This window comes from Trichogramma pretiosum, unplaced genomic scaffold, assembly GCF_000599845.2.
Source record: "Trichogramma pretiosum strain Unisexual culture from Peru unplaced genomic scaffold, Tpre_2.0 scaffold3, whole genome shotgun sequence".
Classification (NCBI taxonomy): Eukaryota; Metazoa; Arthropoda; class Insecta; order Hymenoptera; family Trichogrammatidae; genus Trichogramma; species Trichogramma pretiosum.
This window is the reverse complement of record NW_019641698.1, coordinates 64340-86763: the sequence shown is the minus strand read 5'-3', so window position 1 is coordinate 86763 and position 22424 is coordinate 64340. Positions and strand designations below refer to the sequence as shown.

The following is a 22424-nucleotide window of genomic DNA, read 5'->3' as shown; positions in this document are numbered from 1 at the left end:
CACGTAGCGTGACGTCATGGAAAAAATGCGTAATAATTTAATATAATAAAAGCTCGGACTGCTGCTGCTGATCGAGAGATCTCTCGAATATTAGGGCGCGACATCCGAGATGGAAACGTTGTCGATACGATTTTTAGGATAAGGTCCGCTGACGATAAGAAAGTCGGCGGTTATTGTCATGTAACGCGCAAGAAACTGTGTAGGAAATGTACATAACGAGTCACGGTTTTACTTATAATTTCTCGAAGTGACATTGTAAATTGTGCAACGACGATCCAATATCCGCGTGTAATTACGATCGAAATATTTTTCATGCTGAATATTGGCATTTGATGACTTCGCGACTACGATTCAGGATTTTCCGAAGCTTTTATCGAACGTTCGACTCGATAAAAACACGCGACTCGATTATTACGCGTATCTATATATAATCGAGTCTGCAACCGATTGTACATATTTTTCGATAAATATTTTGAATGGTTCTCTCGATCGATAAGAGCTTCGATCTACATAACCCACAACTCCTATAATATGATCGTTGATCGCTCCCACGCACGAACGGGCCCGCGCGCGCGCGCCTCCGCCGAGCTGTGTGCGTAGTGCCAGTGCACCTAAAATACTCTAGTCGCGTGCTTGTAGCCTCGGATGCTGCATCGGCACGTCATATATAGTATATAATCTCAATAATGAAACTGCACAAGCGTAGATCTTAGTGCATTTGCACGCGCGCGCATTAATACACACACACGCACACACGCACAATCTCTAGCCGTGACAGTTGCGTATTATATAGTGCTTTATTCCTCTTTAATTAATAATTTAATACGCGTGGTCGATGTTGCCATCCATGGTGTTGTTTTTTTCGTCGTCGTCGTCGTGTGTACAGCAGCAGCAGCAGCAGCAGCAGACGGCCAAACCCATGACAAGTTATTATGAAGGGTCACCTGGAGCATAGATGGACGAGCTGCCTCAGGAGATACAGGTTTTTCTTCGCCTGCGGCGTCGTCCTGCTGTGCGGCCAGCTCTATCTGGCCTACAACTTCCTCGCGCTCGAGAACGAGAGTCGGCTCGCGAGGAATGCCATTGACGAGGTGCGATGATTATGACTCTCGAGCGGTGTTCGGCTGCTATTACGATACGCAGCTCTCATTCATCGATTTGAATAATTTTTTCTGTTTACGTTCTCTCGTTTACGATGTTACGAATTTCGGCCTCGATAAGCTTTTTGTTGCTCTCGTATCGCTTATAGGCAGATATTATGCGATAGGTGTCTATCTGCTTTAAATAAGGGGGTTAACTACTTTACATGTAACATGCTTAAATGAATTTCCTGTTGGTAGGGCTATGCTTCGCTGAGCCTATTCTAGTTAATGGGTCAGTATGCAACAATCAAGCGTGCATCAGGAAGTACATTTACATTAAAAGACCTATCGTATCAATTTAGGGCTTGTGGCATCTAATCATTTGTTTGTATTACTCTGTTCGGTTGTCAAAATTACTATACCTTTCCTCTGAAAATTTTATTTAGTTCCATCAATGAAAATTAAAAGTGATTTTTGAATTAAAAACTATTTCTTAAACAATTATTTATTCCAATTTTTCAGAATGAAGTCTCTGCAGACAAAGGACTGCCAAATGGCAATCGCCAACTCAAATTGCCTCCAGACAAATTTGATAATTCCAACCGAGTCATTAATCATAATCGTTCAACTAGGATAAAATTAGATTACAAATCACTTGAATTTGAACCAATTTGTGATATTACAGGTATGTTTCTTATATAAGACTATATTTCTTCAACTTGTAATGATAATTTTCATGAATTTTAGGAAGGGAAGCAGTTAGTGCCATTTCAAGAGCACAAAGTCAAAGATGTAAAGAGTGGCTTGTTAATGTGACGTGCCTTAGCCAACAGAATCTATTGTATCCTGCAGAGCTCAAATCTTCTTGTCCGCATTCATTGGGTTTTGACACTACACCAAAAAGCCTGGGTTGTTACAAAGATGATAAAATTGCCAGACTTTTACCCAACTACTATTCTATATTCAAGAATAACAATTCACCTAAACATTGTGCCCACATGTGTCTTCAATCTGGTTTTCCATATGCTGGAGTTGAATATGGGTGAGCATTATAGAAAGTAAACAATAAAAATAATTGTAAACATGTTATCAATGCTTTCTAATTTAATTCAGAGTGGAGTGCTTCTGTGGTAAAGAAGAGCCCCCAGAAACTAGTCAAATACAAGACTCAGAATGTAATAAGAAATGTCCAGGTGATCCTCTTCAAACATGCGGTGGATATTTAACCATCAACATTTTTTCTACCGGAATTAAAAGTATGCTAATCTCGCGATAGATAGGTATCATCGTTGAATTTGAAATTTAAATTGCTTTTATTCTGCAGAGTTCAAACCTCAGGAAGCTAGAAACAATAGTTTTTCGGCAACGGAAAAGCCTTTGGTTCGGATAGCCTATCTACTCACGGTGAATGGACGAGCAAGTCGGCAAGTCAGACGTTTGATTAATACTCTGTACGATCCATCGCATTTGTTTTACATTCACGTCGATTCAGTGAGTTCAAGGAACATAATTAAACCAACTTGAAATGTTTCAACATTATTCAAAACTGTAATTCGCACTCCTCAGCGCCAAGATTACATGTACCGCGAGATGCTGGAGATAGAGGGTAGCTGCAAAAAGGGCAATATCATCGTAGCGAAGGGAGAAAACCGACACGCGAGCATATGGGGCGGCGCCAGCCTCTTGACGACCTTCCTCGACGCGGCTCGACAGATGCTGCTGCGCTCCAAGGACTGGGACTTCCTGGTCAATCTGTCGGAATCTGACTATCCGATAAAGACCAACGCCAAGCTCGTGGAATTTCTCACCTGGAACCGCGGCATGAACTTCGTCAAGTCGCACGGCCGCGAGGTGCAGCGATTTCTCTCGAAGCAGGGCCTGGACAAGACCTTCGTCGAGTGCGAGGCGCGCATGTGGCGCGTCGGCGATCGCTCCCTGCCGCTGGGCATACAGATCGACGGCGGCAGCGACTGGGTCGGTCTGTCGCGCGACTTCGTCGCCTACGTGGCGGCGCCCGAGCCCGACGAGCTCGTCGCGGGCCTGCTGCGCGTCTTTCGGCACACCCTGCTGCCCGCCGAGTCGTTCTTTCACACGGTGCTGAGGAACTCGCGCTTCTGCGACACCTACGTGGACAACAATCTCCACGTGACGAACTGGAAGCGCAAGCTCGGCTGCAAGTGCCAGTACAAGGCGGTGGTCGACTGGTGCGGCTGCAGCCCGAACGACTTCAAACTGGAGGATTTCGGACGTATCAGAGGGACCAGAGAGAGAAATTTGTTTTACGCGAGGAAATTCGAGCCGGCCATCGATCAGAGAATCATCGACAGGATCGACGCTTGGTTGTATCCCGAGAGGATCAATGCCAGCGAGGCTCTGGTACGATCGACTCGCTTTTTTTCTATAGTACTCCGACTAAAGACAGATCCTTTTACTTTTTAGAACAAAGGCATCGACGCTTACTGGCAGAGTCTCTATCATCACAAAGACACGAGTCCACTGGCCGACGACTCGCTGCTGAGCGTCGCGACCTCGCTGGCGCGTTTGATCTATCGTCGTCTGGGCGAGCCGTCGGCCAACGACGGCCACCTGTTCGAGGCGAGCGTCCACTTCAAGGCCAATCGTTTCTCCGGTATTCTCGTGCGCGCCGCGTCTGAGCGTCTCGCCATGGAATCCTCCACGTTGATGGTAAGAAATACGACCTCATAAGAAATATTTGTTTTTTTTTATTTTTATTCTGCTCGACCTCGCAGCAAGCCGACATACCGGAACAGCTGGAGGCGTTCGTACATCCCCGTCGCAATCTGTCGACGAGCTCGTCGTGGCAGGACAAGATCATCTCGCTCGTGGTGAACACCGATTACGATCAGAAGGAGCAGACGTTTCGCAATTATCTCGGGGCCGTGGGGCCTCTGTCGGCGCCCGTGCTGGCCTACGAGCTCGACGCCAGTGTCGCGCTGCCGCTCAACGTCACCGTGCTCTGGGTGGATCCGTTCGACAGGCTCGCCGACGCGATTCATTTGCAAATCGAAGAGTCGGGATTGGTGAGTGTCGATCGTTTTATTCGTACTCGAACCTCGCCTTCTTTCGGTAAATTAAATTGATAATTGGTTTTATTCAGAATAATTGTTGATTCTAATAAAAGGCATTATCGATTTTTGGTAAATTAATTACGTTCGAGTGCTATTGCCGATGATACAGTATCGCGTTTTTAATTAAATAGAGTAATTAAATTATCTCGTTGAACGAGAGAGTGCTCTTAACTCGAATAAAGCGCGTTGAATATCGGCAAATTCACTTGAGAAATATAAAATGATTAAAGTGATGACTTTTCCCTGACCTGTAATAAAATCGTTATCCTTTTATAAAAAAAGTAATGTGATGAATAACGTTAACAATTTCTATAAAAGTAAGCTTGCAGAATTTAGCGCGAGCGAAATGAGCTGAAAAGAGACTAGAAAGCTGAAAATGGACAATTGAGGGGTTGAACATTTTATTAGCATAGATGCGCGAGTGATGAGCCGAATTAATATGGTATTTGAGATACTTGTTAGTTGAGAATTTCTTTCCGCAAATGTCGCACGAAAATTCGACACCGTTATGCGCCATAGTGTGGATTTTTAGATAATCTTTCGTTGTGAATTTCTTTCCACATGTATTGCACGCATGCCTGACACCTTTGTGCACCGAATCGACGTGGACTTTGAGATACCGATTAGATAAGAAGGTTTTCCCACAAATATTGCATACTTTTTTGACGCGATTATGCACCGTATCAATGTGGGTTTTTAGATTACACTTTTGTGAATATGACTTTCCACATGTATTACATGCATATTTGATACTACCGCAGTGTCCCGCATCGATGTGCTTTTTGACATGTATCGAATTGACGTGGTTTCTGAGATTACTTTTAAATTTGAATGCCTTTCCACATGTATTACACGTATGCGTGACACCATTGTGTGCAGAATCCATGTGTGTTTTAAGATGACTGTTTAGTGTGAATGTCTTTTCGCATACACTGCATCTAGGCGCGATACCATTATGCATCGAATCGATGTGGGTTTTGAGATAATCTTTAGTTGTGAACGACTTCTGACATGTATTGCATGTGTGAGTGATTTTATTGTGTACCGAATCCATGTGTTTATTGAGATTACACCTCTTTGAGAATTTCTTTCCGCAAACATCGCATGAGTGGGTAATCCCATTGTGCATCGAATCGACGTGTATTTTAAGATACCATTTGGTTGAGAGTGTCTTTCCGCAAACATCACATGAGTGGGTAATTCCATTGTGCATCGAATCGACGTGGATTTTGACATACCATTTGGTTGAGAATGTCTTTCTACAAATATCACATGAATAGGTGACACCATTATGCGCTGTTTGAACATGCCTATAAAGTCTATTCTTGTCTTTATACGTCTTGCCGCAAATATCACATACATGTTTGACACCATTGTGCACGTAATCGATGTGTCTTTTGAGACTCATTTTGTGCACAAATGACTTTCCGCAAATATTACATAAATGAGTATTTTTATTATGTACCAAACTAATGACTGCTTTGATTTTATGTTCGCTGACAATTTCTCGTTTCATTTCCTCGGCAGGTTCTATTTTAATTTTGTTTTGAGTATTGTAAACATCGCTATCGTTCATATTCTTCGAATGATCTTTACAATTATCTTCAATTTTTGTAACTGCCAGTAAATGAATAGGCTTCACATCTTCACATTCAACGACTATTTCTACTTCTTTGTCAAGTCGTTTTTCAAGTTTAACGTCACATTTTGCAAGGATATCGGTCTGTCGAAAAACGAAGGTTATGTTAAAATTTTCAGAAGAAAAACAACTGAAATACTAGTCACAAATAATTTTAAACTCTTACTGAATATTCTCCGAAGAATTGGATATGTTTAACATCGGGCTTCTCATCAATCACATTGTTATCATTCTCAACAAAAGACGTATCACAAGGTTCTTCTTCCACTCTGAAATATTTCCAAGCAAAATCAAATATTGTGGTCTGAAACTTTTTTATACTTTAATTTCTCGTATCCTGAAAATTACCTGACAGAATTAGGTATATCACCGGATTCCATTTGTTTGCACTTGGAATTACATTAATTAATATAGTTAAATAACAATCAATCTTTTTGCAACTTTTTACACGTCCGACTATTCCGAAAACTGCGTGTCTATGCGAACTGAGCACTAGTGTTTATACTCAACTAGCTCATATCACACAGCTCTCCGTATTGCTATATGCCCAAATCACCGCGTGTCGTCCAGGAGAGGTCAAGCGTGCGATGCGCGACGTAAACAACAGAAAACGTGCACGGCAATCGGCTTAAATTTCGCATTACGAGATTTCGAAGTTATCAATGTAAACCAAGCAAAACCAAATCGTTATAATTATGTCACTGAAAAAATGCCCTTATATATCTCACTTCTAATGAATGGTTAACAATAATGCATTACCGTAGAAAAATGAGAAATCAAAAAAATGTATCTTTGGTGCGCGAATCGCACTGAGAAAGAGCCATACATATCATACTAAAAATGACCGTCAAGTTTCGCGCGATAGTGCCTCTCCGCAAACGTCGGGCCCCTCCGCGTCTTTCAAGGTCAGGCCGTAGCAGACGCGTATCCTTTTCCTCCGTTTCTCAGTCCTCCGAGCGAATCGAGAGACGCCATGACTCGTCGAGATATGTGGCTCGCGCTCCTGCTTCTCTCGAGAGAACTGTGATATTTTTGTTACTACCATGTTGCTTTATCGAAGATTAATTTTTTATTCTGTGAGATGCAATTAGTACGGTAAGTATCGTTTTCGATTTGTTATTCAAATTATTACATTCGAGTAAAATTAACGAGATGGTTCGTATAGTTTCAGACAGGTAAAAAAAATGAATACTGCGTATCAACGAATTGCCCTCGTCCTCTTGATATTTAATCTCACTGAGGTGACACTCGGTCAAGCGAAGAAGCGAACACCTCTGAAGGACATCAAGCCTTACAGGCCCAACGTAAGTGTATCATCGTTTTCCAAGGAATCTCCGTGAATTTTCTTTCGAAGCTGCTGTTTCCTTCCCGCAGGTCGAGTGCGACGATCCGAACAAGCCGTGCGATGTTTTCATGTCCGTGGACCTGGCCAACGGCACGAGAAACAAGGACGGCTCGGTCAGCATCGGCGGCGTGACCATCCCAGCCACCCTTCAGTTTCGCTACTACGGCCAGGATCGGGGCTGCCCCTGCGGTCTGAAAAAGTGCATCAGACTCTGCTGTCCGCGGGGCCTGGTGGCCGACGGCGACTGCCGTCCACCCAGCAGCGGTTCAGCGGCTAATCCGCGGAATTTCTTCGACGAGCTGCCCGACGGCCTGCTGTCGCCCAAGATCAAGAGCTTGGACGACGATTTTTACGTCATCCACGAGATGGACTGCTCGACGCAGCCCAGCGTCGATCTGTTCGTGACAGGACCGAACAGATTCGCGGGCGAGAACTTCACCGTCACGGAGGACGGCGAGCTGATCGTGGAGAGCTACTACACGTCAGCTGCGGACAGGAAGAAGAGATCGGCCAGCTACGGTCCCGAGAGATACTGCATCGGTTGGTCGGAAAAGTATCAGGGGGTCAAAGTCCAGACTTGCAGAAGTCGCGAGGAGGTGCGGCAGGCCGAGGAGGCCGGACAGAAGCTCAAATTTCAGAAGAGGGACGGCATGCAGAAGAAGAGTAAAAAGAGAGAAAATTGAAAAATTATAAATTATTTTACTTTTAGTTACGAATTTTGAATAAACTTTATTATTTTACACAGAAAACTGGATTTTTATTAAAATGATGCCCTATGTTCTCCTCTATATAAAGCTATCAAATCGAACTTCTATTAAATTTAGATTTTCATTTTTTCAGTTGGGCCACGTAAAACCACAACTGACCGATCCATTGGTCATCGGCCTCTGGCACGTCTACATCGTCGCGGACTCGAAGGTAGTCGCTCGAACTTCGTTTCCCGTCGCGCCGCTGACCCACTGGAAGAACAAGCCCATAACGAGGAACAAAGCGCGAGAATTGAACTCGGGACCCATCTCCACCGCTGCCGCGTACAGTCACGTGACGAAGCAGAGCATCGAGAAGTGGCGCAAGGCGCTCGAGCTCGATCTCCAACTGGACGAGGTGAAGATCGAGCTCGAGGAGCGTTGGGGCTGGCAGCTCGAGCGCTGGCTGGACTCGATGGTGCAGGACAACTACGAGATCGTGAGAATCTGCGACGCCGGCGAGGAGAGACGCAGCAGGATCCGCGGCCCGAGGAGGCCGAGGACGCTGCAGCGCTGCGTCGACACCGACTGGAGCTCGCTCAGTCCGGACCCCAAGTCCGACGTCAAGTCCATCTGTCGAGACTGAAATGAGCTTTCTTTTCCTTTTTTTTTGAGGAGCGAAAATAAAACAACTGCCAAAGCTACGAAAGGCGCGTCAAAATTGCATTAAGATTGCTTTTGAGAGATTTCGAGGTGATTTTTTTTTAATGATCATTGTTCATTGTACTGTACAGGGAAGAAACATATTGAGAATTTTAAATTCTGAAAGATTGGAAAAAAGACTTGAGCAATAAGCAAATGTTCCATTAGCGTGTTTCGTTGAAAATCAAATCCGTCTGATACGAATATCGTTTGGAATGAGATTTATCAGTTTTTTGAACTACTTTTTTTATAAGATATTTCAATAGGCCATGATTAGTATTAGATAATTTGTATGTAATATCATGCCATAATTCTTATCAGAACCTAAATAAGGTGGTAAACTTATTTGAATATTATCTACGTGTTTGCATTTGTAGTAATTTTGAGGATGAATTTCATATCGAAATTGAGTCAAGGAGTCAATGTCACATATCCGCCAACAAGCTTTATCAATAAAAAAGAAAGCAGTGGTTTTGAGAACAATCTAGTGCTGCAATAATAATACGTCATTTAGTGAACTAGGAGGAAAATTCGAGCAATCAAAACATTACCGTTTTAAAAATTCTGCATTTTTGTCAATTTAGAAATATTGTAATTATGAACTTTTCATAAGTATAGTAAAAAAGTTTGGATCATCGAGTATCCAATGCTTGATAATACAATTTATTGTATAGTAGACACATGAATCGTGTATCCGATGAATGAAATTTAGAGGAGCACGATGATTAGAAAATTTGACTTCATTCGTGACTGAATAATGTCTAAAATCATGAGATAAACCAAGATTATACTATAAGTATCAATCTCTCAATTTGACAATAATAATATTAATAATTTAAGAGTATAGAGTTACGATTATAATGTTGTCATCGTTAAAACTAATTTTTGAATAAATTCATCACATGACATCACATCAAGAAAGTTAAGCTGCGATTTTACTATCATGATCTAAGTGTAATTGATTTTTGTTTGTCATTAGTGTCGCTTTTACTCAGTATTTAGCATAATTTTATAATTACTGACAAATACTTGTGATATTTCATAGTTTTTAAAATTTTTTTGATTGTTTGAGTCGTTTGATGTTCGTTTATATACCTTATCAAATTACCATTGCGATGAAAGACACAATTTTATTAGTATAGTTTATTTACAAAAAAATGTGCCATTCCTTGTCTTGAAGCGACGAATCACGAACAAAAAATATATAGCGTTTGAAAATGTATTTTTATAGCCGAATTGAACGCTGTACATGAACTTTTATTCAAATAATCAATACATACAATCGATGTAATCTGATTGTAATCGATTCAACACTTTTTATGATAAAATATTGATATTTGCTATTTGATATGAAAGAAAATAAATGAATATTTTATGTGTATATTTAAATGTATATTCAGATATCTTGTTGAAGTGTATTCGAAAATTTCAAACTACTATTTAATACTCATTATTCTATGAAATTACTTTCTTGTACTAATAATCTTTCCAAAGATCTACTTCTTCTTGAATATAATAAATATTATATAACAAATAAAAGCCTTACCATTACGTATCTGATAGTTGTTTTCTTCAGCCTTGCAAATAGAAATAGTGTGATAAAATATAAGATATTTTCTTAATAAAATTCAAATGGAAATTAACAATTGTTTGAATAATTTGAGAAAAAAATGGAGTACTTTTTAATTATAGAAAATTGATTTTTAGTTTGAAGAGTTTTCAAAATTTTTCGCCAATTCAATCGATTTATATTGAAGAATAATGTTTGTTTAAAAATGGATAACTTAGTGAGACACTTATCTATGCGATAAACAAACGGCTGATATTCGATACAAAGGGTTATTTAGGGCATTTATTTTCAAATAAAAAATAATTATACATAATTTTCATCAATTAGTAAAATCCCAGGGGCTTACATAATATTATTACAATATTTGAAATAAAATCAACAAATGTATGCGAAAAAAGGCGGGTGACGAGTAAATTGAGCACAAGTGGCACTGATTATAATACAAGGTGACATTAAAATATATTTGTTAGAATATAATATAAATCAATTAATAGCGTTGTAGATTATGAAAATAAAAGGGTTTCACAAAAAAAAATTATAACAAACTTAAAAAAGCGCGAGCTCAATCGCATAAAATAAAATATAAAAAGCATATCTGATTTTTTTTCTCTGCGCGCTTATGCATTAGCACGCGAATCACATGATTTATAGTCGTAGTGCGCTGAAAAAACTGATGATAATTAATACGCCTGGGCATCGAGATGCCCACTAACACCTACGATTAAAATTACAATTTATGTATATATAAAATTTTCATCTTATAGCCATTGAAAGCTATGAAAAAAAGACAATTAAAATATTTTGATCTCGGCAAGACCTTAAAAACGATACACTCATCTTTATCTACATAATCGAGAACGTTTATAAATTTTTCTTAAAAGCTTTTAATCGTTTACAAAGCCAATTACAATAGGGTTTAAACTTGCTCAAAGTTTAAAACCTTTCATCGTTTTACAAAATAGCATATTGCACACTCGTTTCTTTTTCCGTTTATATCAATAAATTGATAATAAATAAAGCTTCAAGAAGGTTCATTATCTTCACTTAAAAAATACCCGTTGAAAATTCGAGACTTTTTTTGATTTACTCTCAACTCTTTGTCTTTTTCTTAGACAATGTGTTTTATCTATTAATTAAAATATCGTTTGATCTTTAGTTTATCATATCGTCAATAAAAAAAAACGTTTCTTTCACAACCGATTAATCGATTATTTTGTCACTAAGACAAAGCTTAATATTTTGGCAGTCTCGTTCGTAGTAAAATATATATATCAACATTTACGGAAAACGGATGCATAAATGCGCCAAGAGTGCTTAAATTAATAAACAAAGGGAGAAGTCATTCAAACGTCCCCGTTGCTAACGGTAATGGAAGCCGGTTGCTGGACCGATGTCCATTTATTCTTGTGCGGATCAACGCCAAAACCCTCGTCGTAATTTCCTCGGGTTATAAAGAGCTGCTTAAAGTGTGGGATGCAATAGAGCTTGCCGTTATTCAAAGTGAAAGTATCCATTCTGAAAGGTCAAGAGAGAAAAACATTTTTACCATACTGATATTTTTCAAAAAATCAAAGTCAAGAGTGATAAATACCTCAGGATACAATTGCACTGAAGACATCTGAAGCACTGCTTGTGGAATATCTTATTGTTCGTTTCCACTTTCTCAAGTGGATAGACCTTCTTCTCGCAACTTTCGCACACATCGATGCAGTTCGTTTGAATTTCCTATGAAACCATGGGGGGGTTCGTAAAAGAATATGATATAGATGAGAAAATATGTGAAAGAAATTAATGCTATAATGTTTCGAACTTTTTCATCGACTTGAAGCTGGAAAATTATAAGTGAAAAGAAAAAGAAGAAAAAAATTAATTACAACATAAATTTTTATTCAGAAAAAATCAGTTTGACCCTCAAAACTCGATTTTCGCTTCTTAATATTATAAATTTTCTCAGTTATCAGTGTGTCTCGGTCGCTTGTATATAAAATATTACACTTTAAGACGAATTAGACAGTGCATTATTAAGTATATTTTTCAATCCTCAAAAAATATTTGTTTTTTTTTTAATGATTAACAGAACGCAAACTTGTAAGAACTAGCCCTACGCATAAAAATTAAATTTAGTACACATACAATTTTAACATTCCGCAATTTAAAAAAAAACTTACAAATCAATAAAATTATTTCATAAAAAAGACACAACTTTTTGAAAACTGCAAGGAAATGCATATTGATTCAATAATTCAGAAGTCATGAGACTGTAAGCAAAATTTATTGATATGCATTTTTCGATAAATTTAATCGATTAAAGAATTACATTTTAACTACAACTTACGCAAGTTTACATACGATAAATTAACAGATTTTGTTCTCATAAAGAATAACGGAAATTCCCTACTTTTGTGAACAATGCATGTTGTCATATTTTAAATGATAGACATTCATTGTGCAATACAGTCGATATAGTACTTGTGCGATGAGAAATTTTTATATAAAAGGCGGTTACACATCTCTAAGTGAGTGAAATTACACTGCCGAAAATATATACCATTTCTCTGTGTACTGTACTCAACTTGGTAATACGTTAAAATATTATTTCTTTTTTTTTTGTTTACATGGCTCACTATGTATAGTTCTGTATTAATGGTACCGAGTGCGATTCAAGCGATAAGTTTAAAATGTCTTTAATTTTGGTACAGTTCGAAAGTTGCTTTTATAAAAGTATATATCGATCGTTATAAATGTTATTAAAAATATCAATGAGAATATTTATATTATATACTTGCTTAGGCACCTTATGTACTGACAAAGCAAGTACATACGTACAATATAATTATATATTTAGAATAAGAGTATTGTTATTAGCTTGTTTGTATTTTTTTTCCTTTTTTTATAAATTCCGGTAGACTACAAACGAAATTGTGAAAAAATATTAATCTCAAAAAGACATGCATCGACATCATAACATATTCTATGATAAAGCGATTTAACGTTGCACTTGGCACTTTGAGCTATTAAAGTTCAATTTTCTTTCTTTCCTTCTTTCTTTCTTATTATTTACTTTTTTTTGTTGAAAATATCTAAGTAATGCGATGTGTATAAGTACATTACAGTAATGTTTTTCATAATTGTCCCACTCATACATACACGATTTTCCCTAGCCACTTTTCTTTTAAATTTTTCCGCAAAACATTCTTAATTCTTTAGATAATCAATGGGAATTCGCTTTCGCATACATACTCGAGCTTTTTTTATTTTCAACAAAAGTGAAGGAAAATATCTATATTTGTCTGACTTACAAGGCCATAAATTTCATAAAATCCGCTAAAACGCACAACATTTCAAGATAAAATTATCTCTAAAAACATAAAGATGAACGCTATCTATGTAATATATTCTATTACTATTAAGATCGGACATTTGTTAGATCGGGTTTTTTTTTTAAAATTGTAATAGCATCTTTGGTTACGATCGACGATCGGCGAATTCCAGTAAAAACGTAGAGCTCATTATAACTAGACCTACAACTGCACTCTACATATATTGCACTATTGAAATGTCCGATCTTGCTTAAATATCTTTTTTTATAATAAATAATTATAATCCGCGATAACCATAATAAATAATGACATTAAATAATCAATCAATAAAACGGGGCGATCGCTATGAAATTGTTTAAATGATTCATGTGGTCTGTCATTCATCCGTGTACATTATGAGGCCTTCGACTCCGCTACATCAACTTCTTCCAGTTGTTCAAAGTTCCGCTGCACATGATCTTTTAAAACAGTTTTTGTGTTTCGGAAAGTTGAGCGACACATCCTACTCGTGCTTCTCGGCTTCTTGCTTCGTGTGACGGCTAGTAGTCGATTACTATTTGCCACGGGAGAAATATCAATCATAAATCATCGGTCAATTCATCATTGACTATTGGCAAAAAAAAAAAAAAAAAAAAATTACACAACACGCAGAAAAAACACAATTGTTATTGCTTGTATGAGTTTGAGACGAGAAACGAAAAAATTTAAAGCTTTTTAGAATTTTAGTTGTACGACAGAGAAGCAGCAGCGTTTGAAAACAGGTTAATGTGTTCGCTTTATAAAGGATTTTCTTTTGACGTGGATAGAAATTACATTGATAAGCTTGTGTGCCATTATTTTTTTTTTTTTTTTCAACTAGAGCTGACCCTGAGCCTCACTTTCTAATACATCATTGTAACTAAACTGTTCATTCATGCAAACAAAAATTTTTAAACGTATTATGAAAATTATACAAATTAAATCAAAGTCAGCTCGTTGTGATAAACGCAACCGAAATTAATCGAAGTGTCTAAGTATAAAAGAATCAGTCATGCTATAGGCGAACAAAAAAATAAGTAACAACGTAAAATATTGTTCATGATGTGTCCAATCAAATTAGGGTACATAATAAAATTAGCTAAAATATAAACGTAATCAACACTAGAAATAAAATTGATAAAACTGAGAAACCAATTAAACTTAAAATTAATCAGCGAATTCAGCACAACACTTATTTAGATAAAACGTGCAATTTTGAGGGTCAAACACGGTTAATTCAATTATTCAACTATTTGATTGAGTATAGCGTTAACGTAAAAAGACTTGTTTAATGCGCATCTGAAGTGCACGTTTGCGTGTTACAGTAATGATGATAATAAGATAATCAAAGCGTGAGATTATCGAAAAAAAATTAAAACAAAAATAAATGTTTCTTAGAATCAACGTGCATAAAACAGATGAACGAAAAATTTACAATCACAGAAAAAGTTCGAAATTGCAGTAGCCTTTTATCTTTCGATTCGGAACTTTTTCTTCACCGGCTCTGGGCGTTAATTATCATCGTACTCATTGATTTAATCGAAGGAAAAAAGAAATAACAAAATGAAAAGAGTAAGTATTAAGGTATTACAACTTGAACGATCAATGCCAACGAAAATAACAAATAATAAAAAAAGCCTCAGAGGCACTCGAATAAAACTCTGCTCCTCCGGCCGGGGAGCTATGAGGCACTACTACTTTCACTTACCACAAATCGATTGACCTTGACCTTAGGCGTGCGCGGTGCCTCTTGCGGCGTCGAGCCCAGCGACTCGAAGCGAGCTCTCAGGGAGCTGGCTGACTCGATGCTCGGCTGGCTGCCGTCGGTCTGGGCCATGTCCATCTCGGCCACGTGATGATGATTGTTCGTCGCGGCGGCTTTCGCGTCGCTCGTCTCCCACTGCTCGAACTTGGCGCGCAGAGTCTTGGCGCGCACGGCGCCGTTGTTCGCCTGCTTCAGGAACTCGTCCTCGACCTGTCGTTGAAAATGCGCGTTGAATGATTCGATTCTCGAAGAACAATGAGTAATTTTACGTACTTTATCGGAAGCCCGAACGTAGTTGGGGTTCTGTTCCTCGTCCTCGGACTCGTCGGCCTCTTCCTCCTCCTCGCCGGACTCGCTGGCCGTGGCTTTGCCGAATTTGTCCTCGGGCGGCGGCGTGAAACGTTTGAGGGGCTTCGGGCCGTCGGGCAGGTCCTCCTTGGTGGCCTTCTCCTCCATCTGGCGGAAGAAGCCGAGCATCTTGCGGGCCGTGTCCGTGTGGACGATGTCGTCGGTGGCGCGATCGTCGGCGCGCACCACTTCCGGATCACGGTAGATCTCGCGATCTGGCGAATCCAACTGTGGAAAATAAATTTTGCCGATTATTGAGATGTTGCACGAAGGGGCGACAAAGATCTCGAATGGTTGAGAGTTAATTTCAAATGTCACGGCAAACTGTTAGAAAAACGCTGTTAATGATCACTCCATGATGTCGATTATTGAGTCTATTTTTAATAAAAAATTCTTGACTTTTGATACCTTCCCTGAGACTTTTAACAAATCGCCTACACAACTTTATACAAATTTCTGCACTGCTTAACGATCTAACGATTTCGCGCAATTAAATTCATTATAATGAAAGAAAAGCTCCGTCTCTTTCTCTCTCTCACTACAGCGGCGAAATATCGGAAAACTCCTACGAGAAGGCCGCGTTAAATTCTGAAGAAGCGCACACACACACACACACGAGAGTGCCTCGGCTGGCAATTAAAAGGATTTTGCATGAGAGAATATTTTATGTATGCGTAGCACAGTATAAACAAGTGGCATGAATTTCACGGAAAAGTGATCCTCGGCATACGTGTGCACATTTACACATTTTGCTCGAGATATCCCGCGCGCGCGAGAAATAATTCGTTTGCTTTCTAACCGACGCATGCGAAATCTCCTCCGCTTCTGCAGCATATATGTATTCGCGCGGCGCCGCGCGAGAGATCGCTAACTCTTCATTAGCGGCACGAAACTCATCGGTTCGTATCTATACATTTTTTTCAACTAATTTTTCTTTCTCTTAAATTGAATTTCAGTGTTTGATACGGTGTCCCCACCCCTCATGGTTGAGCTTTTTACGCGCCGGTGGTGCTTTTTGACTTAATTATTCATAAACACATAATACGCTTGCGAAGGTTGCGCGGAGTATTTTCGTTACATGCATGCACCACCTCGCACAACACTCGAGACTCGCCGAGTTGGACTTTTTTTCACGAGGCCATGGCAGCCAGCTTGTGTGACAGCGCTATACGATGCACATTTTTTCTTTCGCGGATCTACTCCATAGAAAATTTTAGTTCTTGCAAAAACGAGAGTGCTTTGATATACATATAACGAGAGAGCAGTCTATAAACGATCTCGATGGGTAATTTAGCGATTTTATTTTTTATTATCACTTTTAAACACCTGCGCATGCCACTAGTCATGTGTGTGTGGGGGAGCCGTGTACAGCACACACGTCTTATTATTATATATTAAGGATGTATTAGTGTGAAAAAGGAGAACGGAACAGATGATGACGATGAGAAGAAGACTTTCAAGCGCGCAATAAAGAAAAAAAGTTTGAAAGTCGAGATTCTCACAGGCACATCGAATTACACACGCGTATGCAGTATATGTCAGTACCGCTTGCACGTATAGGGTACACGCATACTCTTTAACGATAAATCGACACGAGATGGAAATCATCCGTAGTTGCTCTTTTCTTTTTATTCAAATGAAATCTAGCGATCGATGATACCCGTGTATCAACCCCCGCTCGATCGAGTATTCGCGAAAAGAAACGAAAACGTCGCGAGGAGAAAATAGAAATGGCATAAAACGTCGCACTCACACATACGAGTCGTATCCCATACACACGTATATTTGTTCGCCAAGTGAATAGCGTATATACATACACCACCGCTCGGGCATTGTGTCAAGCGCGTGCGTATATACGTGCCTGCAATACATAACTCGCGCGCGGGTGCAATTAAAAAAAAAAGAAGAAAAAAAAAATTCGCGCACAGAGCGGAGAGATATCACGCGCGCGCGAGCGTCTCTTTTTCGCTATAAAAGGCCGTAATATAATGCAAGGCCATCATTATTATTGTCTGTTTGTTCGAGTGCGTGTGTATGTGTATAGTACCACACGGGTCTATTTAAAGGAAAGCGTGCAAAAAGAGAGTTTATCGCCTCTGCTCGTATATCCCATTTATATTGTTTATGTATAAAACTCTTTCGAGTGCCTTCCTCTCTATCATTGGATTCAACGTTTATGACGTTATAGCTGGAGAGAGAGAGAGATGGAGAGAGGAGAAAATTAGGTTGAAGAATTGTAAAATATATTTCATATAAGGGATAAAAAGCTCACTCGCGCGATTGCATTTATACACATGACAGACACACGAGAGTCGAGAGAGAGAATAGAGATACGAGAGATGAGAGATGAGAGAAAAGATCGACTATACACATACGCGTGTATCTTGTCTTTATTAATGTTTTGAGAGAAAGAGGCATCATCCTATATATGTAAATGTATAATTTAAGCTCGGGATTCCATTCACATGCTCGTGTGCGCGCGGAAGGCACTTTTTCAAACGGTTTTATGCGCGCCTCTATGCGAATGTGTATATAATATAGCACTCGCGCAAAAAAGGGCGAGTCAGCAGACTTCGGATGTTAATGTATATGTGTGCGTGAGTGTGTGCGTTGTCTGCAAAGACTCCAGGAAAGAAAGAGCACGCGCGAGAGGGACACACACATATATACAGCAGCGGCAATAGTGCAACCGACGACGATGACTCACCGAATGCGCGGCGGCACCATGAGTATAAAATAACCATAATCGATACTAGGAGTAATTTGAGTTTCGAGTGAGTAAAGGAGGAAGAACAAAAAACAACATACGCAAAAAGGGACTTATATAAATGTGTACAGAATTAAAAAATTCGAGGCTCTCCAGCGTTACCTGCAACATGATTTTCAAAGAGTCCTCTCGATCGTTAGTTACACCTGTCGCGCTCGAATCCCTTTTTTCCCCTTTTCCTTCTTTTTTTTGTTTTTTTTTTTATTCTGCCGAAAGAACGGAAAATAACCACTGGCGCAGACACACTGTACAACATATACACACACACGGACGAGAGGACGCGCGCTCTTTGTAACACAAACTAAAACGCGCGGCCTGTGCTGTGTGCGATATAAGGTTCGCTCTCTTCGTTCGCAAGTAGCCAGCCGCCGCCGACACCACCGCTGCCGCTTCCGAAGGGGCCTTATACACACTTATCCCCACCCGATTTTTCGGTGCGCGTTTATGTGTGTGTGTGCTTTATGTATATGTAAGTGAATCGAGACGCGGCTACCCCATCCGTACATATACGAGATCGTGACTTTTTCAATGACGCCTGTTTTTTTGCTCTCCATAAAGCTTGGGGCATTATTATATTTTGTGTAGGATCTAACCGATTCGCACATTTTGACAGTTTACGAAAATTACGGCTAATATGTATAGAAACAATGCGCAGCTTTTACATCTCTCTCTCTGTCTTGCGCATCTGGAGCAGCTGCAATTGATACAATGATAAATGTGTGTTTCTGTAACGGATATATCGTAAAAATGAAAGTGTAATGGCACACACGCGCGCGCGCGCGCGCCATATAACCGCGAGCTATATAATTCGGAATTTAATCGTTATTGTTTCGAATGCACCGCGCATTACACATACGTGCATTCGAACGAAAGGAAAAAGCTCTCTTTCCGGAATCGTATTTATACGCAGAGCACCTGAGAGAAATTTTCGTTGGGCCTGCAATGCGCACTGTTTTTTTTTTTTCACTTCAACCCCGCGCGAAATGTATAATACCGATCGTCGGGGGGAACCGCCGATGACTCTGAATCGAGATGAAAGTATCGTTACAATACACGGATGTTACGAGTCAAGTTAAATTCGGAGCACGACGTCTGACTGACATTATTATATTTTACCTTGCTCGAAGCGTTCGGGGACGTTTGCTCCTTCCAAATTCTCATTATGCCTTGTATTATGCACTTTTATATTATCACGACACCTACACACACACCTACACCCACACTCGATACGTATAGCCGCAGTGACACTCTAGTAATCACACACTTTTGCGCACTGCAAAGGGTGGCACGAACAACACCAACAACGGTCGACGTCTATATCGTCAAAAAGCAGAGACAGTCAGAAAGATATTTCGGAGCACAGACACAACGCACGAGATTCGCAATGCACGTCTAGCTTGATCCGGGCTGCTCGCCTACCACCGATGGTCGCACGTATGTATAAGCGCCTATATGCAACTCTTAACGGTAAAAGTAGGATGTGTGTGCACGCGATCGAGGAGGAGGCCCCGTCGCGCCTCGAGTCTTATATATTTTATACTTCTGTACGGAGCTCTCGTCGCCGCACAACTGCTCCGCTGTCTCTGTGCTCGGCTCTGCGCGTAGCACATATCCTAAAGCCTCGTACCCGACCGACGACGACGACCACTTCTTCGTTCGCTCTTTCTTTCTTTCTTCCGTACACGATCGGGAGGCTCTCTCGACTCTGTGTACTTATGTGTGTGTGAATACGTCCCATGCATGCCCCGCATGTGTGCACGTGTGTGTAGTGTCTGTCTGTGTGTGCGCGCGCGGTGCATATGGCAAACGAGCGAACGAGGTTCAAGGACAGGTATGGAAGGGATTTTGCGCTTTCTGCGGCCAGCAGCAGCTCTCTGCACGTCGTTCAAAGCCATACACAAGCTATATATGTTATAAGTAACACACATCCGATGATGCGTGCGCGCGCGTGTACATTTTGCGCAATTTTTTTATTTTCACTCTCGCTCGCGCTCGCAAAATTGAAATTTTATTCTGTTCTCTCGCTATCTCACGAGCACACGACGCACTACGACGCGTGCAATTTGTAAAATCGTTAAACGATATACCCCCCCGAGTGAATCCGTGAATTATTTGTCGTTCGTTCGTAATGTCCTCTCTATTCGCTAAAGAGCGAGAGGAGAGATCGAGTAATAAATGCCTCCTTCTCGAACTCTCATGGAGTCGAGAGAGAGAGAAAGAAAAAGGGTTTTTACGCCGTACTCGTGAAATTTTGTTTCTCCGGCTCCTCGTGCGTGGCGTGATGTTTTTTTTTCCTTCCTCTCGATTTTTTTTTGTTGTCCGATCTGCACCGCAGCACCACCGCCGCATCCTACTTCTCCTTGCAGCATGTGCCATTATATTATATACATATATGGTATAGGTACAGTACGTACGCGTAATCGGCCGAGCGATGACGTACACGAAAAATATCACCTCTCCCCCCACGGTACACACGCGATAACCGCGTCGAACGAACGAACGAACGAAAAAAAAAGCAAAAGCAAAAAAAAAAATTCAAACGTTAAAAAGTGTATAAGCGCGACGCGCGGGTAAACGCTATAAAAATCTTTGCCCTGAATTATATACGTGTATATATACGCGGACACGCTAAGCTCGCTTTAACGAGGCACTTATTCATCCCGCTTGATTACTATCGGCCCTTTTCGTTTTTTACAACCCAATCGTAAAATTGAAAAAAAAAAAAAAAAAAAGAACGAAGAAAAAGAAGAAGAGGAGGAAACTTCATTAACCGGTGCAACTGAGCGACGGTAAAAGTTCCAGTCGAAAATTCAATTTTCCTCGTGATTTCGGCAAAAAATATAATATAAAGGGAGAGTTCGTTTCGACCGCACGAGTAGTTGAATTTAATGTTTATATTCCCACGTTAATGACCGATGGTAGTAATGGTGGTAGCGGTGATAGTGGTGGTGTGCCCCAAAAATTGAAACATTCATAATGGTAATAACGAGACACGAGTGAAACACATACACAATATGATACACAAGAACTAACTATACGAGCGCGCACACACGAGCATTTCATTATTTTCTGCGGCCATATAATGCAGAGGGATTGTCGTGAGAAAACGCGACGTCGATCTCGCACGCGCGTATACGTACAAATTTATACAAAGTAATGGCACGTACATAGGAGTCGACTCCGCAACGTTCGACAGTCGGAGAAATGTTGTGAATTCTTTTTTTCTCTCTCGTACGTAGTTTTAGTCATAAAGCGTCGTTAGATGACGAGAGGGAGAGAGATCTACATTATCGACGCGATGATCGTTTGTGAGCGTTAAAAAAAAATCCCCAAGTGCCTTCGGTTTTACGTGCATTTCCAAGAATGCACGTATACTGTGTGTGTATGTGTGTGTATATTTGTTGTAGGTACATACGAATTAGCGGATATGAGCGCGGCAGTAAACGCTCGCTCTAGCTCTCGTGCGCGCCGTTAATTTGCAAGCACGGGTTAATTGGACAGAAACGCGGCGCGCAAACGAGACGCTCGCGCGCACACGCACAAACTACAGGACAGCACAAATTGTGGCGTATATTAGCGTTCGACGAATGTGTGTTATAATAAATGGACGGAAGAATTAGGAAGGATTGTCAACAACGAAAACAAACAAAAAAAAAACAAACAAAAAACCTGCGACTGCCTTTCGTAACTTTCTTCTCTCGCTTCTCGCGAGAGAACGGTAGAGAAATGTCACAAAAGTTTTGCGCAGCGCAGGACTTTGTGTTGCGTGTGTCGTGCAGTCAGTCAAAAAAAAAAGGGGGTTTTATCATCGTCATCGAACCTTGACTTGTCCGTCACGAGGCGGTGTGATCCGAAACTGTTTGCGCGTCTTTTCTGGCTCTCTGTAGGTTTCGAAGAACTTGAATTTGTTCGAAATGTCCGAGGTCTCGACCTTTACCTCTTCGGTCTGATCGCTGCTACGCACCACGTCGTCCGACACTTGTCGGCCCATGAATGCCTGGTTATAGGTTTTATCGTATTTTTTAAAAAAATTCATTTATATTCAATCAACGACTTCGCGTTGTTATTGGGTCGTACTCGATACCACTTCGAG

At 40.3% G+C, this 22424-nt stretch overlaps 4 protein-coding genes across 15 annotated transcripts in view; 2 read left to right on the top strand and 2 right to left on the bottom strand.

Moving 5' to 3' along the window:
- Positions 1–554: 554 nt before the first annotated feature.
- Positions 555–10098, top strand: LOC106651451 (xylosyltransferase oxt). Its single transcript, XM_014369954.2, has 9 exons — positions 555–1091; positions 1605–1767; positions 1830–2124; positions 2196–2338; positions 2407–2573; positions 2649–3458; positions 3522–3767; positions 3833–4123; positions 7996–10098. The coding sequence occupies exons 1-9, from the start codon at positions 933–935 to the stop codon at positions 8485–8487; spliced, it is 2766 nt and encodes a 921-aa protein (XP_014225440.1). The 5' UTR covers positions 555–932; the 3' UTR covers positions 8488–10098.
- LOC111694394 (zinc finger protein 557-like) lies at positions 4384–6615 on the bottom strand. Its single transcript, XM_023462404.1, has 3 exons — positions 6159–6615; positions 5977–6079; positions 4384–5894 (listed from the first exon to the last, which is right to left on the bottom strand). Exons 1-3 carry the CDS (start codon positions 6188–6190, stop codon positions 4434–4436), a joined length of 1596 nt encoding a protein of 531 aa, XP_023318172.1. The 5' UTR covers positions 6191–6615; the 3' UTR covers positions 4384–4433.
- On the top strand, positions 6752–7867 carry LOC106651455. Its single transcript, XM_014369965.2, has 3 exons — positions 6752–6905; positions 6976–7114; positions 7185–7867. The coding sequence occupies exons 1-3, from the start codon at positions 6892–6894 to the stop codon at positions 7836–7838; spliced, it is 807 nt and encodes a 268-aa protein (XP_014225451.1). The 5' UTR covers positions 6752–6891; the 3' UTR covers positions 7839–7867.
- A 265-nt stretch (positions 10099–10363) lies between the features above and the next one.
- The window catches only part of LOC106651448, a 31430-nt gene continuing 19369 nt past the window's right edge, over positions 10364–22424 (bottom strand). For 8 of the 12 annotated variants that reach the window (XM_014369943.2, XM_023462397.1, XM_023462398.1 and 5 more), the window contains 5 exons: positions 22152–22328; positions 15490–15792; positions 15160–15426; positions 11705–11838; positions 10364–11628 (listed from right to left, as the gene is read on the bottom strand). In XM_014369943.2, the coding sequence (XP_014225429.1) occupies positions 11457–11628; positions 11705–11838; positions 15160–15426; positions 15490–15792; positions 22152–22328 (1053 nt within the window). In that variant the 3' untranslated portion in view covers positions 10364–11456. Of the gene's footprint in view, positions 11629–11704; positions 11942–11979; positions 14041–15159; positions 15427–15489; positions 15793–22151; positions 22329–22424 lie in introns of those variants that run through there. The other 4 variants (XR_002763619.1, XM_023462400.1, XM_023462402.1 and 1 more) reach the window with 4 other exon arrangements.